General features: G+C 38.2%; 1 protein-coding gene across 1 annotated transcript in view; it reads left to right on the top strand.

The window, feature by feature from the left end:
- Nucleotides 1-3,720: 3,720 nt before the first annotated feature.
- The window catches only part of LOC103098783 (C-type lectin domain family 4 member K-like), a 22,974-nt gene continuing 9,621 nt past the window's right edge, over nucleotides 3,721-17,073 (top strand). The window contains exons 1-2 of the mRNA XM_007477857.3: nucleotides 3,721-4,351; nucleotides 16,697-16,783. Coding sequence (XP_007477919.3) covers nucleotides 4,210-4,351; nucleotides 16,697-16,783 — 229 coding nt within the window. The 5' untranslated portion in view covers nucleotides 3,721-4,209. The remainder of the gene's footprint in view (nucleotides 4,352-16,696; nucleotides 16,784-17,073) is intronic.

The raw sequence follows: 17,073 nt of genomic DNA, 5'->3' as shown, positions 1-17,073 counted from the left end.
ACCATTAATTTTACTTGGTGAAATAATTTCTACTTAGATCATATATGCATCAGTAGATTTTTTGCTCATACATCAAGTTCTCTGAGAATATCTGTCAATCTTATTCCCAGTTTACAGTGAGGAGGGTTAACCTTTCTATAGTTAGAAAGTTCAAATTTGCATCCTTTTCAAACAGCTCAAAGATCTTAGAGTGAATAAATATGGATTTCATTAATATTTAATGTATTATAATTCTTTTATGTATGTTTTATATTAAATTATTTATGAGCTATATAATAATTGGTTTTGTTGTTGAATAAACTAATAAGAATTGTAGTCACCATCATCATAGTTATTGTGGTTTTATTATATGGATTCAAATTAAAGTAGCATTTTACAGTTTGTCAAGCACTTTCCCCCCAACCATCCAGAGAGAGACGTTTCATCGGGCAAATGGCATTATGTGATACAGAACTTATTCAAAGAGTTTGCTACCCATGAGGCCTCTGGAAAATGATTGAAGCTCTTTGGGAATTCGTTTTCTCATATAAACAATTAAAAGGCTGAACTAAATGACTTCTGAATTTGCTTCCAGCTCTAGGTCTATGATCATAGTTATTTTTTTAAACCCTTACCTCCCATCTTGGAATCAATACTGTGTATTGGTTCCAAGGCAAAAGAGGCAAAAAAAGGACAAAAGAGTGATAAGGGCTAGGCAATGGGGGTTAAGTGACTTGCCCAGGGTCACACAGCTAGGAAGTGTTTGAGGTCAAACTTGAACCCAGGACCTCCCATCTCTGGGCCTGACTCTCATTCCACTGAGCTATCTAGCTTCCCCCATCATAGTTATTTTTTATCACTATGTCACAGATGAGAAAACTAAGAATTAAAGAGACACATTGAACTAACCTAAGTCACATAGCTAGTAAGTGGTAGAGATGGAATGCATACCAGGTTTCCGGGATCTAAGTTTAATACTCTTAAAAAAAACCTTACCTTCTGTCTTGGAGTCAATACTGGGTATTGGTTCCAAGGCAAAAGAATGGTAAAGGCTAGGCAATGGGAGTGAAGTGACTTGCCCAGGGTCACACAGCTAGTAAGGCTCTGAGGCCAGATTGGAACCCACAATTTCTCATCTCTAGGTCTGGCTCTCAATCCACTGAGATGCCCAGCTGTCCCTTAAATTTAATACTCTTCCCATTAGGCCATGAACCTTGGAAGGAAAAGGGAGGGAAGGATGATTATGCACAACTGATCTTAAAAAGTATTTGAAAAGCACACTGATTCAAGGTGAAGTCGGTAGACCCCTAGAGGCAGATAGGAAGCTCATACCACTGTGCTCTTACCCAGAATTTCTTTGGTAGAGCATTTTGAAATGAATTCTTGGAAAGAAAAAATATTATGCTGAACTGGAAATCCAGGTTGTTGTCTTGGCTGCACCATTGGCTTACTGTAGGACTTTTCCACTCACTTCCCCTCCTTGCTCTTTATTTTCCTCTTATGGTATGAGATTGATGGTCCTCTCTAAAGGAACAGAATGTAGAGCCATAGGAATTGGAGCTTGAATTCCCAGCTCTGTCACTCACTACCTATGTGCTCTTTGGGGAGTCATATGGTAGATTTCCTTATTTTCATCTGAAAAACAAAGTGGGAAGGGGGCTAGCCTGAGATCCCTCTCCTGTCTAATTCTATGTCCCTCTGCTTTTATAATTCCGTGCATTCCATTGGAGTCTCTTCCTTGAAATAGCAACATGACATTGTTCCTGCCACAAGAGGGTGCAAGAGAGAGACACTGTGTGGGCTGTTCTCTAAACATGGTGCTGAAACAGGAATGCTTTCCTTGGTACTAAAGCCAGAGCTTTGAACTGTTTGAAAAGGAGTTGGATGCTTCCTTTGGTGCTGTGACTACAGGCTCAGTTTGGGAAAACCTTTTATCCTCAATGATCAGACTGAAGGTACAGGAGGATAGGATTTTACAGCTGGAAGAATGCTTAGAAAACTCCTAAGCAAGTCCTTCCTCCCATTTTACAAAGGAGAAAACTGAAGTCCAAAAATGGGAACTTGGGATAAATGGTTGAAAATTAGAAGGAAACTTTTCAATATTCTAGTCTGCTCTTTCATTTTTACAAAAGAAGCAATTAGAGTCAAGGGAAGACATTTTCTCGAAGTCCCATTGCTAATATGATGTAGAATGAACCAATGAGATAATCTGTTCCAACACTCCTATTTTTAAAATGAGGAAACTGAGGCCAATAGTGGTTAAGTGATTGCTTGGAATTCTATAGTTATTAAATGGAAGAGTCAAGATAGCAATAAGCAGTATCAGATTACAATAAGCTAGAAGAAATAAAAAGAATAATAAAAATAGATTGTGAATAGTTGCCATTAGGTCATTTTAGTTATGTCCAAATTCATTGTGACCCCATTTGGATTTTTCTTGGTAGAAATATTGGCATTGTCTTGCCATTTTCTTTCTCTGGCTCATTTTAGAGATGAGGAAATTGAAGCAATCAGGGTCAAGTGATCTGCCCAGGGTAACACAGCTACTAAGTATTGGAAGAATTAAAGAAAATCTGGGCCTTCATTCTGAGCTGAAAATCCATACTTAATTGTGGAAATTAGAGCCAGAGGTCTTACCATACCCAGCCTGTGCCAAAGACATATTTTGAATGTTCACAGTTGTTTTTATGGGCTTTCGACAGTTAGTACAGAGCAGCAATTAACAAAACCAAATGTTCAAAGCATGCTAGCTAGTAATTAATAAATTATAGCACAAGATCCAAGCATTTTATTGATCCTGTAACTAATTTAGATAGCAATTAGTAAGTTCTAGCACAAGGTCCAAGCATATTATTAATCCTGTAACTAAACCCTTAGGCAATAACTCTTAAAGATAAACAGTTATCTCCTTGACCCATAGAATATGGGATCTGTTATTGCCATAAATTCTTATAAAAGTAAACACTAGTAATAAATTCCTTCTTCTATGGATGACTGTATATAGTTGCTTCTGTTATCTTTTATCCAGAATTTACACAGAAGCTGTGTACTTAACATTCTAAGGTTGATAACAAGAGCTCTTGAGCTAACTCTTCTCCTTATTTATCATTGCTTATACACAGTTAATCAACAACTGGAACTAGCCTTTCTAACATCATAGTTACAAATTCCACCTAAAGTACCATTAAAGATGAACTGGTTTAGAATAAGTGATATAAAACAATAATATAATTTCATTTTTTCAGTGTCTGAATCAGATTTGAACTCATGAAGATGAGTCTCCCTGAGTCTGTGCTCTTTATCTACTGCACCACCTAGTTGCTGGTTATGTGCAGTTATATGCTAACAAAACTGAGAACACAAGAAATCTAAAGTGCCCAAATTGACAGAAGACCAGATGAAAATCTTAAATAGGAAATAGAATGAACTATAAATGAACTTCCAAAAGGAAGTTCTTAGTCCTCATGAGTACACAGGAGGGTTCTAGCAAATATTTAAAGAATTGTTAGTGCTCACGCTACACAAATTCTTCATAAAAATTGAAAAAGAAAGCGTTCTACTGAATCTTTTTATGAGAGAAATGTAGTCCTGATGACTAAACTACAGAATGATAAAACATGGAAGTCAAATTATCAATCAAAATAAATCAATAGAGATGAAAGAGCAAAGAAATAACAACACATCAAGATGCATTAGCATAAGTGCAAAGAGGAAGCAAAAGGACTGGAATTTTCCCATTAAAGAATCGAAATGATCATTTAGTATTTTCGAATAGTTAATCATAATCATCACATTTCTACTACATTTTAACATTTTTCATGATTCTTCCCCCAGATGAGCCCTCTGAAGTAGATGCTGCTTTTATTCCCATTTTACAGAAGAGAAAATTGAAGCTCAGAGAGTTCTAATAACTTGTTCATGGTCACATAGTACATATGTAATAAAGCCTAGATTTCCCTAGACCCCCTGACTCCAAGACTATAGCTCCACAATGCCTATTAATCCTATATCATTGGCTTTGGCTCCCTTTTACCACATACCCTTGTGGCTTCACAGTTATGGCAGAGAATGAACCTGATGAGTCAGGGGAAAGGGATGGGAGAATGCCAGGAGCACCCTTTCTCTGGGCCTAACCAACACTGATTTATAGAAAATAATGTGAAGGAAGTAAGGGAGTCAGATGTCTAAATCTGTCACTTCCTCTTCTGCTGCTAAAATGATAGTTGAGTGATGGCAAGGAATGAGAAAGATATTGCTATCCTAACCAGAGTCCAGAGGCAGAAAGGACTCCCACTGACCAGACAGCTCCTGAAGAAAAGGCAAGACAGAGAGGGAAAACCTAAAATAAGGATGGCACCTCGGGCTGAAAAAGGTAAGGAAATGGGGGTCCCTGGAATGTGTGGAGAATAGAACAAGTCTCTGGAAAGTCGGAACCAGAAACTGAGATCTGGAAGGAATCTCAGAGATTGTCAGGAAATTAAGGTCTGGGACCACACAGCCAGTCAACTGTTGGCATCCAAACCCAGGTTGTTCTGATTCCAAATGCAGCCGCTATATGAAGCAACCTCAAGTCTGATCCATACAAGCCCCATCCTTGGAACTGTCTTTTCCCAGGTGGGAGAAGTTTGCTTGAGGTATCAGAAGACTGGGGGGGAACATAAAGAGATAGAGGAGCTTGAGTCTTGACAATCTCTTACGAAGAAGATTTTGCTCCCAAAATATTCTCCTGCTCCCCTCACTCTATCCCATGTATACTTTCTGTCTTCTACCAGGGACTTGAGGCAAAGAAAAGATGACCCTAACCTGTACCCTCAAGTAGCTGAAATTCTGATAGAGACAGGATAAACTCCCTCAAACCAGAGAAGCCTCAAGGTATAACATGAGCTTAGAATGAGAATACAGTATCTGGTTTGATACTTCCAAACTATGTGGTTTTCTTTGGATCTATTTCTTTATCTCTAAAACAGGGAAGGAATGAGGGAGTAATGGATGAGAAGGTCTCTCAGGTCCCTTTTCACTATAACATCCTAAGTTTTTAGGACTACAAAAATTCTGAGATCCACTCCAGTGGCAACAATAATAAGGTAGCTGGAGATCCTCTACACTAGGTCCTTGTCAAACTAAATCTAGAGTCCTATGTCAAATTCTGGGATCCACAGTTTAAGAAGATTGGCAAGTGGGAAATTATCTTGAGGAGGGCAGCCATATTATGAAGAGTCTTTAGTCTACTTTACATGAGGATTAGAGATTTTAATCTGGGAAAAAACTGGCAGCATGATAGCTGTGGTCAAATCTTTATAGGGCTAACTTATTTTTTTAACTTTAAATTTTTATTTAATTAATTAATTTAGAATATTTTTCCATGGTTACATGATTCATGTTCTTTCTCTCCCCTCATCCCACCCCCCCACTGTAGCCAATGTGCAATTCCACTGGGTTTTACATGTGTCATTGATCAAGACCTATTTCCATATTATTAATATTTGCACTAGGGTGATCATTTAAAGTCTGCACCACCAATCATATCCCCATCAACCCTTGTGATCAGGCAGTTGTTTTTCTTTGGTGTTTCTACTCCCACAGTTCTTCCTCTGGATGTGGATAGCTTCTTTCTCATAAATCCCTCAAAATTGTACTGTATCATTGCATTGCTGCTAGTAGCGAAGTCCATTACATTCAGTTGTGCCACAGTGTATCTATCTCTGTGTATAAAGTTCTACTCCTTTTGCTGTGCATCAATTCCTGGATGTTGTTCCAGTTCACATGGAATTCCTCCAGTTCATTATTCCTTTGAGCACAATAGTATTCGATCACCAACATATACCACAATGTGTTCAGTCATTCTCCAATTGAAAGGCATTCCCTTTTTTCCAATTTTTTTTTGCCACCACAAAGAGTATAACTATAAATATTTTTGTACATATCTTTTTTAGGGCTAACTTTTTGAAGAGATGAGACAATCTTTTTGATCCCAAAGGACTGAACCAGGAAAAACAACTGAGAGTTTTGTTTTTGCTTTGTATCAAAGGGCCATCTGCAAGAAAGGAAGCAGGGTGGACTGGAAAGAACCCTAGTGTTGGAGGCAAAAAGCCTGGATGAGTGGGGAAGTGTCCCGGTTCTAAAATTTACAAGTAGTATCACTGAAAGAAAGGGACCCTTTATCCTTTCCCTGAACACTGAAAGATGCTCTCCCCAAAAGGAGGGTATTTATTTGACTATTTCTGGCTAGCCTCTCCTCTCCTGTTCATTTCTCCAGGATATTATAGTCAATTGCTTCTAAGATTCCCATATTTCTATTTTCAATAAATTCTGCCATGGTGGTCAAGATCAGGACCATGATACCAGTTCCCCTTGGTCACTTCCTCTAACTTTTAAAGCATGAAATTATAATTTAAGGAAGTCAGAAATTTATCAGCTGCTCCACTTTTTGCATAGAGAGAGCTCCAGCAAGCATTTGGATTCTGGAAGTCTCCAATATTGAATTTTAGTGCCAGATTTGTTGTTTCCCCAACTCCTTCTATCCAGGTGGCATGTAGCTTGTAATAATATTGCCTTTATTTTCTCTTCCCTTTTTCTTTATCCAAATATTTTTCCTTCATCATACTTCTTGTCTTAAGCAGATTTCCCCCAAAAGGTAGACCTTACAGAATAATTATGAGGAATCGCTCATTGATTTTGTTTCTCTAGAGACATATTTCAGATATAAAAATCATCCCAGCAAGTCTCAGGTATATCTATACAATAAAATTTTCCATATCCCATTAATATCTCTTATTCTTTTCTTTTTGAAGCAGGTAAGTGGTAGAGTGGATAAACTACTGAACTTTGGGTCAGGAAAATCTGGGTCCATCCTTCTTTAGGTATTTAGTGGCTGTGTGACCCTGGGAAAATCACTTAACCTCTCTCAGCCTCAGTTTCTTCATCTATAAAATGGATATAATGCTAGTATCTCTGTTATAGGGTTATTTTACAGAACAAATGAGATACAATATGCTTTGCAACTCTTAAATTGTTGCATAGACTAGATATTATTATATTATTACTACTCTGGATTCTGATGAGAATCATGTCAGGGTCACCAGGGGTGTATGGGGTGCTCAAGGAGGGGTAATATCTTTGGTATGGAGGGCTTGTCGTGCCCTCCTAGGGCAGCTCTCCAGCCTCTGACCCTCACCTGACCCCCAGCTCTCACTTGTGGCTCCCAGTAGCTGCTAGCATGAGGCAGCGGCCACACCCCGGGCAACGGCTTCGACAGGCCAGCCAAACCTTGTGAGGGTAGCCATCGGGTCGTCGTCAACCCCTGGTGAACCAGGGCTTTGCTCACCCAGCATGTGAAGACTGCTTCGGCCAAAAAGATGGAAGAAACCAACAAGAAGGTTCAACGGCTGAGAGGGCGACGCAGTAAGGCACTGTGGAGTGCTTAGGGCATGTTGGAGCACAAAAGACAACACGGCCATCCAATGCAGCTGAGGAAGTCTCCAGGTGTAATGACTTTGTGCCACTGGACCCAGGCTTCCAATGCTGAGAGAGGGGGACTGTCTCTGTGCACCGACTTTTCCACTTAAATCTCCTTCACGCACAAGTGTCTTTGTACACACTCATCTATACACCATAGATGAAAACGCACAAAGACAATCATCATCCTCGGTTACCGAGAGACTACTACCACCACTCTGGATTTGTGTATAGACATCTGAAGGCATGAGGAATTACTGAAGACTTTCTTGGAGATTGTCTCCTAGTTATTTTGTCTGCTTTTATTCCCCTCTCTATAGAGCCTGAGTTATGTGGAAAGTTCTCTCCCTCCCATTTTCTTTGATGTTTAAAGTTCTCTGCATCACACAAGCTCCAGGAAAAAGCTTTTAATTCTTTTATGTTAATATCTTATTTGAAGTAACACATGTCCCATGCTTAGCTAAGACCATTTCAAATGAGCTTACAAAATGAGAGAGCACAGACTGAGACAATGTCAGGACGCTGAAACAGTTGTTAACACTTGATATTTAACAATCACATGAGACTGTTTAAGATACACAGGACTAAGAATGAATGCTTCAAGCCTCCTTCGCGAGATTATGTCAGAGCATTTCTGTCCCAAGGGGATTGCCTTGGTATGTCAGAGTTCTCAAAATGCTCCCTTCCTTAATCTTGTGGGCATAGAAACTCACATTTTCCAATGAAACCTTATTTCGATATATAACATAATATGTAACATGACAACAATATAATAATATGTTTTATAAATATGTCATAAATGATAATAAACATACTTATTTGAGATAAACCAATTCTCACATTAGCTATATTAAAATTTTTATATCTCATTTTTCTCTCCTTCCACCTCTTCCCTCTCCCCCAGAAGGCAGGTAATGATATAGATTGTGCATATATTTTCATGTAATACATATTTTCTTGTTCATCATATTGGGAAACAAGTCATATATTATTTACACTAGAGAAAAATTTATAGCGAAAACAAAGTGAAGACTGTTATGTTTCAATGTGCATTTGGCCTCTGGTCCTTCTATGGCGATGGATAGTCTTTTTCATCATGAATCTCTTGGAGTTGAATTGAGTCCTTACCTTGCTGATAATAATGAGTCATTCACAGTTGATCATTGTGCATCATTGTTGTTACAATGGGTAAGGGTTAAATTTAGTGGTTGGACAATGATTATGTGGTCGCCAATATTTATTATATCTTGAGTCAGAAATTTATTTGCCCATATTTACAAAATGGAGAGGAAATAATAAAGTAGAGAAATGTGAAAGTGATAGAGAAATTATATGTCCCATCTTAATCCAGGCAGAGATTAATTAGCCCTCAACAAGGAAAGCTGGTTCTACTCACTTCACTTTGCATCAGCTCATATAAGTTTTTTCCAGGTTTTTGGTAATCCTCTTGTTTTGCTGTGATCCTCTGGCACAATAGTATTCCATTATAATCATATACCATGTGTTGTTCAGCCATTCCCCAATTGATGGGTATCCCTTCAATTTTCAGTTCTTTACCATCCCAAGGAAAGCTGCTATAAATATTTTAGAACATATAGGTTCTTTTCCTTGATCACTTTAGGAAATAATCCTAATAGTGGTATTTCTGAGTCAAAAGGTATACACAACTTTACAACTCCTTGAGTACAATTCCAGATTGCCTCCAAAATGGTTGGATCATTTCACAGTTCCACCAACAGTGTATTAGCATCCCCATTTTTCCACATCCCTTTCAGCATTTGTCTTTTTGTCTTTATCATTTTAACCAATTTGATAGGTGTGGGATAATATCTCACAGTTGTTTTTGATGTGTGTGTCTCTAATCTATAATGATTTAAAGTATTTTTCATATAGTTACATATAGCTTTGATTTCTTCATCCAATAATTGGCTGTCATATTTTTTACCATTTTTAATTGGGAAATGGTTCATATTCTTATATAATTTGACAAAGTTCTCTATATATTTTTGATATGAGACCTCTATCCAAGTAACTCTATAAGCATTTTCCAACTTATTGTTTTCCTTTTAATCTTGGCTACATTAATTTTATTTGTCCAAAACCTTTTCAATTTAATGTACTCAACATTATCCATTTTACATCACACAATACTTTCTATCTTTTGTTCATCCATAAATTCTTCTATCCATAAATCTGATATGCAATATGTTCCCTATTCTTATTTGCTTATGGTATCTCCATTTATGCCTAGGTCTTGCATCTATTTTTATTTTGTTTTAGTTAATAGTATAAGATATTGGCCTTCAGTTTCTGCTTTCTAATATTCCCAATAATTTTTACCAAATAGTGAATTATTATCCCCAAAACTTGGATCTTTATTTTTTTCAAACACAAGATTACAAATTATTTACAATCATTTGTTATATGTCTCTTCTTTTCCACTGATTTACTTTTATTTTTCTTAGCAAGTACCAGATATTTTTAATAATTACTGTTTTATAACACCATTTAAAATCTGATTCTGCTAAGCCTCCTTCCTTTACACTTTTTCTTTAATTCCTTTGATAGTCTTGACTTTTTGTTTTTCAAATGAAATTTATTATTCTTTTTTCTAGTTCAATAAAATATTTTGGTAACTTAATTATAATGCCATTCAATAAGTAAATTAGTTTAAGTAGGATTGTCATTTTAATTATATTGGCCATTTTAATAGTACTAACTTTAGAAAAGCAAAACAAGGGGCATCAAGGTGGCACAATGGATAGATTACCAGGGCTGGAGTCAGGAGGTCCTGAGTTCAAATATGACCTCAGACACTAACTATGTGACTCTGGGCAAATGACTTAACCTGATTGCCTAACCCTTGTATAAGATAATTTCAGTGTTTTGACTTAAATCTAAATGATTGGTCACCAGGGAAAATTCCCAAATAATAAAATATCCAAGTCATACGTGGGGAGCAGAACAAGGCCAAAGCTTTCTCCAGATTTCCCTTACTCCTAATCTAGGCAGTTGTTCTGTAAAGGAAAGGAGATTTAGAAACAGCTCTCCTAGCCAGGACCTTAGGGCCCTGTTGCTAAGATTTAAAACAGCTATGTTCTATTTAAGGAGAAATTAAAATGTTTTTTACTCACCTACTCTAGCAGCAGTGTTTTGAAGCCGAATTAGCATGTTTAAAAAGACTAACTGACTTGAGCAAGTAATAAAGAGAGAAAGGAAAGAGATTTCACATAAATTTGAGGGTTTTTGTCACAACAGATGTGGTCAGCCAAAACTGTAAGATAATTTTAGTGTTTTGACTTAAATCTAAATGATTGGTCGCCAGGGAAAATTCCCAAATAATAAAATACCCAAGTCAGCTGGGAATTATGGAGATTTTAATTAATATAGAGAGAAAGAATTAAGGAAGAGAGACAGAGAGACAGAGATAGACAGAGACAGACAGAGAGATAGACAGAGAGAGAGAGAGAGAGAGAGAGAGAGAGAGAGAGAGAGAGAGAGAGAGACAGAGACAGAGACAGACAGAGAGATAGACAGAGAGAGAGAGAGAGAGAGAGAGAGAGAGAGAATTAATTTAAATTACTCTGGCTCAGGCTGAGCCAGGCAGTAGTTAAAGGCTTTGGCCAAAGTGGCCTCCCTGAGCCTAAGGATAAAGGAGTCAGTCTTATCACTCACCATGAGACCGTCTCCAAGCTGGGTTCCAGTCCTCCACTGAACTCAATCTCCTGAACTGAGTTCAGAAAAATCTCTTGAACTGACTTTTAGCCTTCTTAATTTTTACGTCTACCAATCGCAGTAGATGCTTTTTTCCAGGACTGCCCATTCTTAGTTCTTACCACTCTTTAGTTCTCACCTTCTCTGGTTAGATTATATCTTCTGAGGTACTTCACACTTCTTTGTTAAGTTTGCCTTTTGTGAGTTACTTGACCTTTTTGTGTTTAATTTAACCTTTACAGGTACTTAACACCTTTTTGTATTAGATCTAAAAATAGACTTATCTTAAGTTTTAGCTTCACTATAAGGTATGAGTTAAGTACATTCATTGTTCAATCAGGAGTTTACAACTTTATCTTTCCCTAAAGTATGTCTAAGTATGGATGGAGTAATGTAAAGTTCCCAATACATTCCTGATTCTTGTTAGACCAAGTATCTCCATTGTTACAATAAGGGAATAGCTAAATCAAATCTTCTAAAGTACAGTCTGAGTAGTTTTGAAGATTCACACTTGCCTTTCTGTCTTAGAGATGTTATTCAGACACAAAGTAGGGGTTGAGAAAAATTTAGCAACACTCAAATCCTACGCCCATCATAAATTTTAAATAGCCAGACTTGGTCACAAACTTACGATACTAATGATTTTAGTTCAAAGTTCAGACCTGAGACAGATTTTTATGGCAAAATTAGCCTGCTGACAATAGACTATACTGATGGAGAAATATCTTGAGGTCTTTCACTACAAAGGCTACAATGATTGGTCATGGTATTAATACTTGCTTGAATATAAGAGGATTTCTAACAATATTTGATAGATATTTCCAAAACCAAGACAAAATTGGATAATAAAAAAAACAAACAAAAAAACATCAATTGAGTAAAATATTCTTTCATTCTATATTTACTTCAATATAAGAATAACATCAATGTAACTCAGTCCCTCTCTTCTAGCAGCAAGGCAATGACCCAGGACAGTTCTGTGGGACTTATGAGAAAGAAACTCTCCACATCCAAAGAAAGAACTGTGGGAGTAGAAACATAGAAGAAAACAACTGCTTGATCACATGGGTCAATGGGGATAGGATTGGGGATGTAAATATACTCTAAGTGATCACCCCAGTGCAAATATCAATAATATGGAAATAGGTCTTGATCAATGATACATGTAAAACCCAGTGGAATTGCTCATTGGCTACAGGAGGGGGAGTGGGAGGAGGGGAGAAAAAGAACATGAATCATGTAACTAAGGAAAGATATTCTAAATTAATTAATTATATAAATTTTCAAATAAAAGAAATGTTGCCCAGTCCTTAGAGAACATTATGGTATTATAATATTGAAATTATTTAATCACCAGGTCTTTATTTTGCCACTGCGCATGAACGCCGACACCAGGCCACAGCCGCACCTCCCATTGTCCCAGCCCCATGTGCCACAAACTCTGCACCTCAGCCTTTGGACTCCAAAGCCACATGAGGGTACATCAATAGATGATAATGCACAAAGACAATGTCATCCTCGATCACCGAGAGACCACCACTATACACTATTTCTTAATGCACTGAATCACCTAGCTGATCCCAAAGTAACTGTTTCTTAAAGTGCTATCAGAGGTTCAAAAAGGCTACCAGATAAAGGAAGGCCAGAGAAGAATAAAGAAATATTTCAATATAAAAATTTGACTATGCACGAGATGGTAGTCATTTATCTTAGAAACGAGGGAAACGTGAAAATGCAATCATGAAATCAACAACAATTTTTGAGGAAGGAAAAAGATAGAATTGATGAAACCATTTTAAGAGAAATTGAATTATAACAATAAGAGCACTTTAAGATTTGCCAAGTTCTTTATAGATATGATCTCACTCAATTCTCACCACTGCTCTGAGAAGAGAGCCCTGGTGATATTCCCAGACAAACACAATTCTTACCAGCCCTTGCTAGGAGCACTCTGTCCCTGGCCAAGAGCATTTTGTGTTGATCTATTTAGCTAGAGCCCAGAAGTCCCAATTCCATCCTCAGACATCATCTTCTTAGCCATATGTTCACTTTCCAAAACTCTTTTGCTTCTGAATCCCCTCAGCCTTATCTAGTAGAAGTGAAAACACCCCCTATGCTCCTAAAGGCTTCAGGGTTTCCCCCTAGAACTTCACAATTCTTAGCAATACCTTCTGGGTTCTTTCTGAGAATAGCATGAATTTTTCTCTACACAAAACACTAGAGTTATATAGTAATTGGGAGATTTAACAAGTCTCCAAAAGCTCTCCACTGTGACCCAAATACTTATCTTGAGATGGGGATCTCTCTGTTCATTGTGTGAGGGGTAAATAGATAGATAGATAGATAGATAGATAGATAGATATAGATATAGATATAGATATAGATATAGATACAGACACATATATATATATATATGTAAATCCCTTAGAATAGAGATATTAACCACCATTGCTCATGTCTTCTGTTGACTAGATGCCCACTCACTTGGTGTCATCTGTCCCTTTCCACCACCACAACCCCAAGAAGCTTCTTCCTCTAGATATGGCTTAGTTCCCCTCTCCAGGAAAAGCTCATATCTATTAGTTCCAAAAGTCCCAAGTCGATTTTTTCCCTTTTTCCCAGAGTCCCATTCTTTCATTATCCCTTCCTATGGTACAGGTGAAAACTTCCTTGGACCTCCTTGCCTCTTTCTTCTCCTGGGGTTTCTCCTTGAAGTACTTCTTCCATTCTTTCAAAGAACATTTCCTCCTTCCTGATAACTTGGAAGGTGAGACATCTATTCTTCCAATCCTTTCACTTCTGCCATTGCATATCCTCTTCAGGGCACAGCAAAATCCTCCTTGCCCTCTATACATGCTTGAAGTAAGATGCACGGTCTTGTGTCTTCTTTGCTTGCCTTTGTGGTTCACCAGTGTAGCAATTTCACTATCGAACAAATGTCTTTTCCTCATGAGTGTTCCATCATGGAGGCTTGTGACCAAAATGATCTAGACTGAGCCCTTTCCTTTTCTGGAAATAGGATTCTGCCGTCTGCTCAGCCTTTGTTTAGCTATTAGAACACTCCTATCATGACCTAACATAGACAAAAGCAAACAGCACAATCAATAAGTGGACACTCAATTATTTAATTAGATCTAGCTGCATTTTCCTTCTTGCAGCTGATTTCCAGTTCTCTTTCTGTATTTCTCTAGCCAGTAGATGGTCTATCATTATAGTGGAGTTACAAGAAGGCAGAAGAGAAATAAAGCTAAATTTATTTAACAGTAAACACAAGGAAGAAGTACACACTACCTTTATGGCATAATAAAAGTCAGAGAAGCAAAGAGGAAATCAACTTATTTAATCAGAGCAACACCCACATGATTCACCTTGCTCTCTTTAGGTTTTTTGTCTCCAGAGGCAGTCTGGGAAGGAGATACACAAGCAGACCCCAAAATAGCTTAGCACACTTCACACCAAGCCAACTCTTCCTCCCCCCACAAGCTGTGGCCAGTTTCTTCCTATAGAATACAACCTAAGCTTCCTTCAAGGCTCTCCAAGACCTGGCAACTTAACTTCCACTAACTCCCAATAGGAACCTTCTCTGGCCAAGGGAGGTTCCTCCTGCTCATCCTCAGAACATAGCACATTCCTTCTTTTTGTACTATACACACCAACCACTGTAGCCATCAAAGTTCAGGACAAGTGCTCACTCTCTCCACTCGTGAATGACTGATTTATGCAGCAGAGGTCATGTCTTCCTCATCTCCCAATTCCCAGTATGCTTCTAGTTGGGACCAGTCTGTTGATATATTAACTTATGGTTTCTTATATGATGTTATAGTAGTATTTCTTCTCCCCCATACCATTGTGATTTATGTTCCTTGTAGGCAACAAGTTTTCTATTTAGGATTATGGATCTGGAACTGGAAGGTTCCAGATAACTCAAAAGTTCATCAAGTTCCATCATTTTACAGTTGAGAAACTGAAGAACAAAAGTAAAAGGACTTACCTAAGGTCACAGAGAAATAAGCATCAGAGGTAGGATTTGGACCCAGGACTTCTGACTTCAGAACCACGACTCTTCCCACTTTGCCATTATAGCACCTCCCTTCTCCCATGTCTCTACAGCATCCAATCATGGGATATTTGCATTTTACTGTTGGACTTGGTTGACTTTCTCAAGGAACTGAAGCCAAGGCCCAAGGAGGTAGAGGGGGGGGAGGGAAAGAGGGAGGGGCAATGGTGGCTCTTCTGAATTTAATTTGATTTTAGTCAACAAATCTTTGAGAGGCATCTGAGATACTTCTTAATGACATCCCGATCTAAAGTTCTCTGTGTTTGTGTATTATCCTGTTCCCTGGAGATAAGGACTATGTCTCCACTATACATGCTACTTCCCCCAAGTACTAGCACATAGTAGGTGCTTACTAATATGCTGCAAAATACAAGAGATAAGATTTGCTCAATTAGTGTATGACTAAATGAAAGTCCTTCTTGTGGACAGGACAGTGGGCTAGGCACTGTGTAGATCCAAAAGTCATGCTAATACACGGTCCCTGTCGTGGTGGAGTATGAGGAATCAATTAATCTTGGCTGATTGATTCCCAAGTTAAGGGATAAAATACCAATTACAGGCAGCTCTAATGCACTAAGATCCAGGACCAAATCGTTTTAGAGGCACACAAAAAAGGGCCATGAAATTTCACAGGCAAAAATGACTGTTACCAATAGGGAAGATCAGAGGTGGCTTCCTGGAGGAGACAGGGTTTGAACTGGCCACTCAGGGAGGTCTAGGATTTCAGTGAGAAACAGTAAAAAGGAAAGTGATTTCAGGCATGAGGAGATCACAATCCAAGTCATGGAGGCACTGATTGCTCTGTGTACATAGGCAGAAAGTTGGGATGGTAGCAAAGAGTGGTCCAGGCTAGTTGGAATGGGAGTAATTGGTGATAATGCTGGAAAATTAGGATGGTGATAGGCTGTAAAGGGCCTAGAACACCATATAGATTTTGCTTAGGAGGCAACAGAGAGATATTGAAGTTTTTGAGAAGAGGGGGACACAAACAGCTTGACTAAGGGTCCAAGGTAGCAACTGTGCTACCTTGGATATAAAGCAGATGCAAATATGAATAGGAAATAAAATATAATAATGATAATGGCTACCATTTCTTCAGCATTTGAAGTTTGCCAAGCATGATACATATACATAGACATTGGCTAAATAATTTCTGGTAAGACCTTGATCCTGGGTCTATCTTATGAGAAAGCGTAAAAAGTAGAGCACTGGATATGGACTCAAGAGACCTGGAGCCAAAGGTCACCTTCTTTTGGATTTAACTCTAACCTCTGTGGCTCTGGACAAGATTTTCTCCATATCTAGACCCTGGATTCCACACCAGTCAAAGGAGGAAAGGTCGGATTGTTTTGTCCCTTCCAGACCTAAAGTTATGATCTTATAATCAAAGGACATCCAAGTGATGGAAATACAGGGGTGGGGGTCTCGGTCTCTGGAAGCCACAACCCCCAGGCCTGGCTAATGTCTCCTTTCTCTCTTTCCCTTGTCCAGACATCAGAAAATTAAAGATCATCCAAGCTGTCCTGACAATCTTGGTCCTTGTCCTGGCTGTTGTTCTTAAAGTTGTGATTTTCCTACGTAAGTTCTCATCCTACCATCACTGGTCTTCAGGACTCCAGGCTTAAATCTCTTTCTTTGATCAGACATGAAAAAAACATCAGAGAAAATCTTGGGAGAGGGCAGTCTCTACTGAAATAGGAATGGATTGGGTTGGACTGGAATCCCCAGGAAGCCCCCTGTTCATTCTCCTGAAATGAAAAAAGTCAGAGACATGGAATTCTAATAAACCAATCATTTATTAAGCACTACTTTATGCCAGGCATTCTGCATACAAAATTAAAAATTGAGAGTCTTTGTCTCAAGTAGCT

The sequence above is a fragment of the Monodelphis domestica genome, chromosome 1 (genome assembly GCF_027887165.1).
Source record: "Monodelphis domestica isolate mMonDom1 chromosome 1, mMonDom1.pri, whole genome shotgun sequence".
Classification (NCBI taxonomy): Eukaryota; Metazoa; Chordata; class Mammalia; order Didelphimorphia; family Didelphidae; genus Monodelphis; species Monodelphis domestica.
This window is presented reverse-complemented; position numbering and strand designations above follow the sequence as displayed.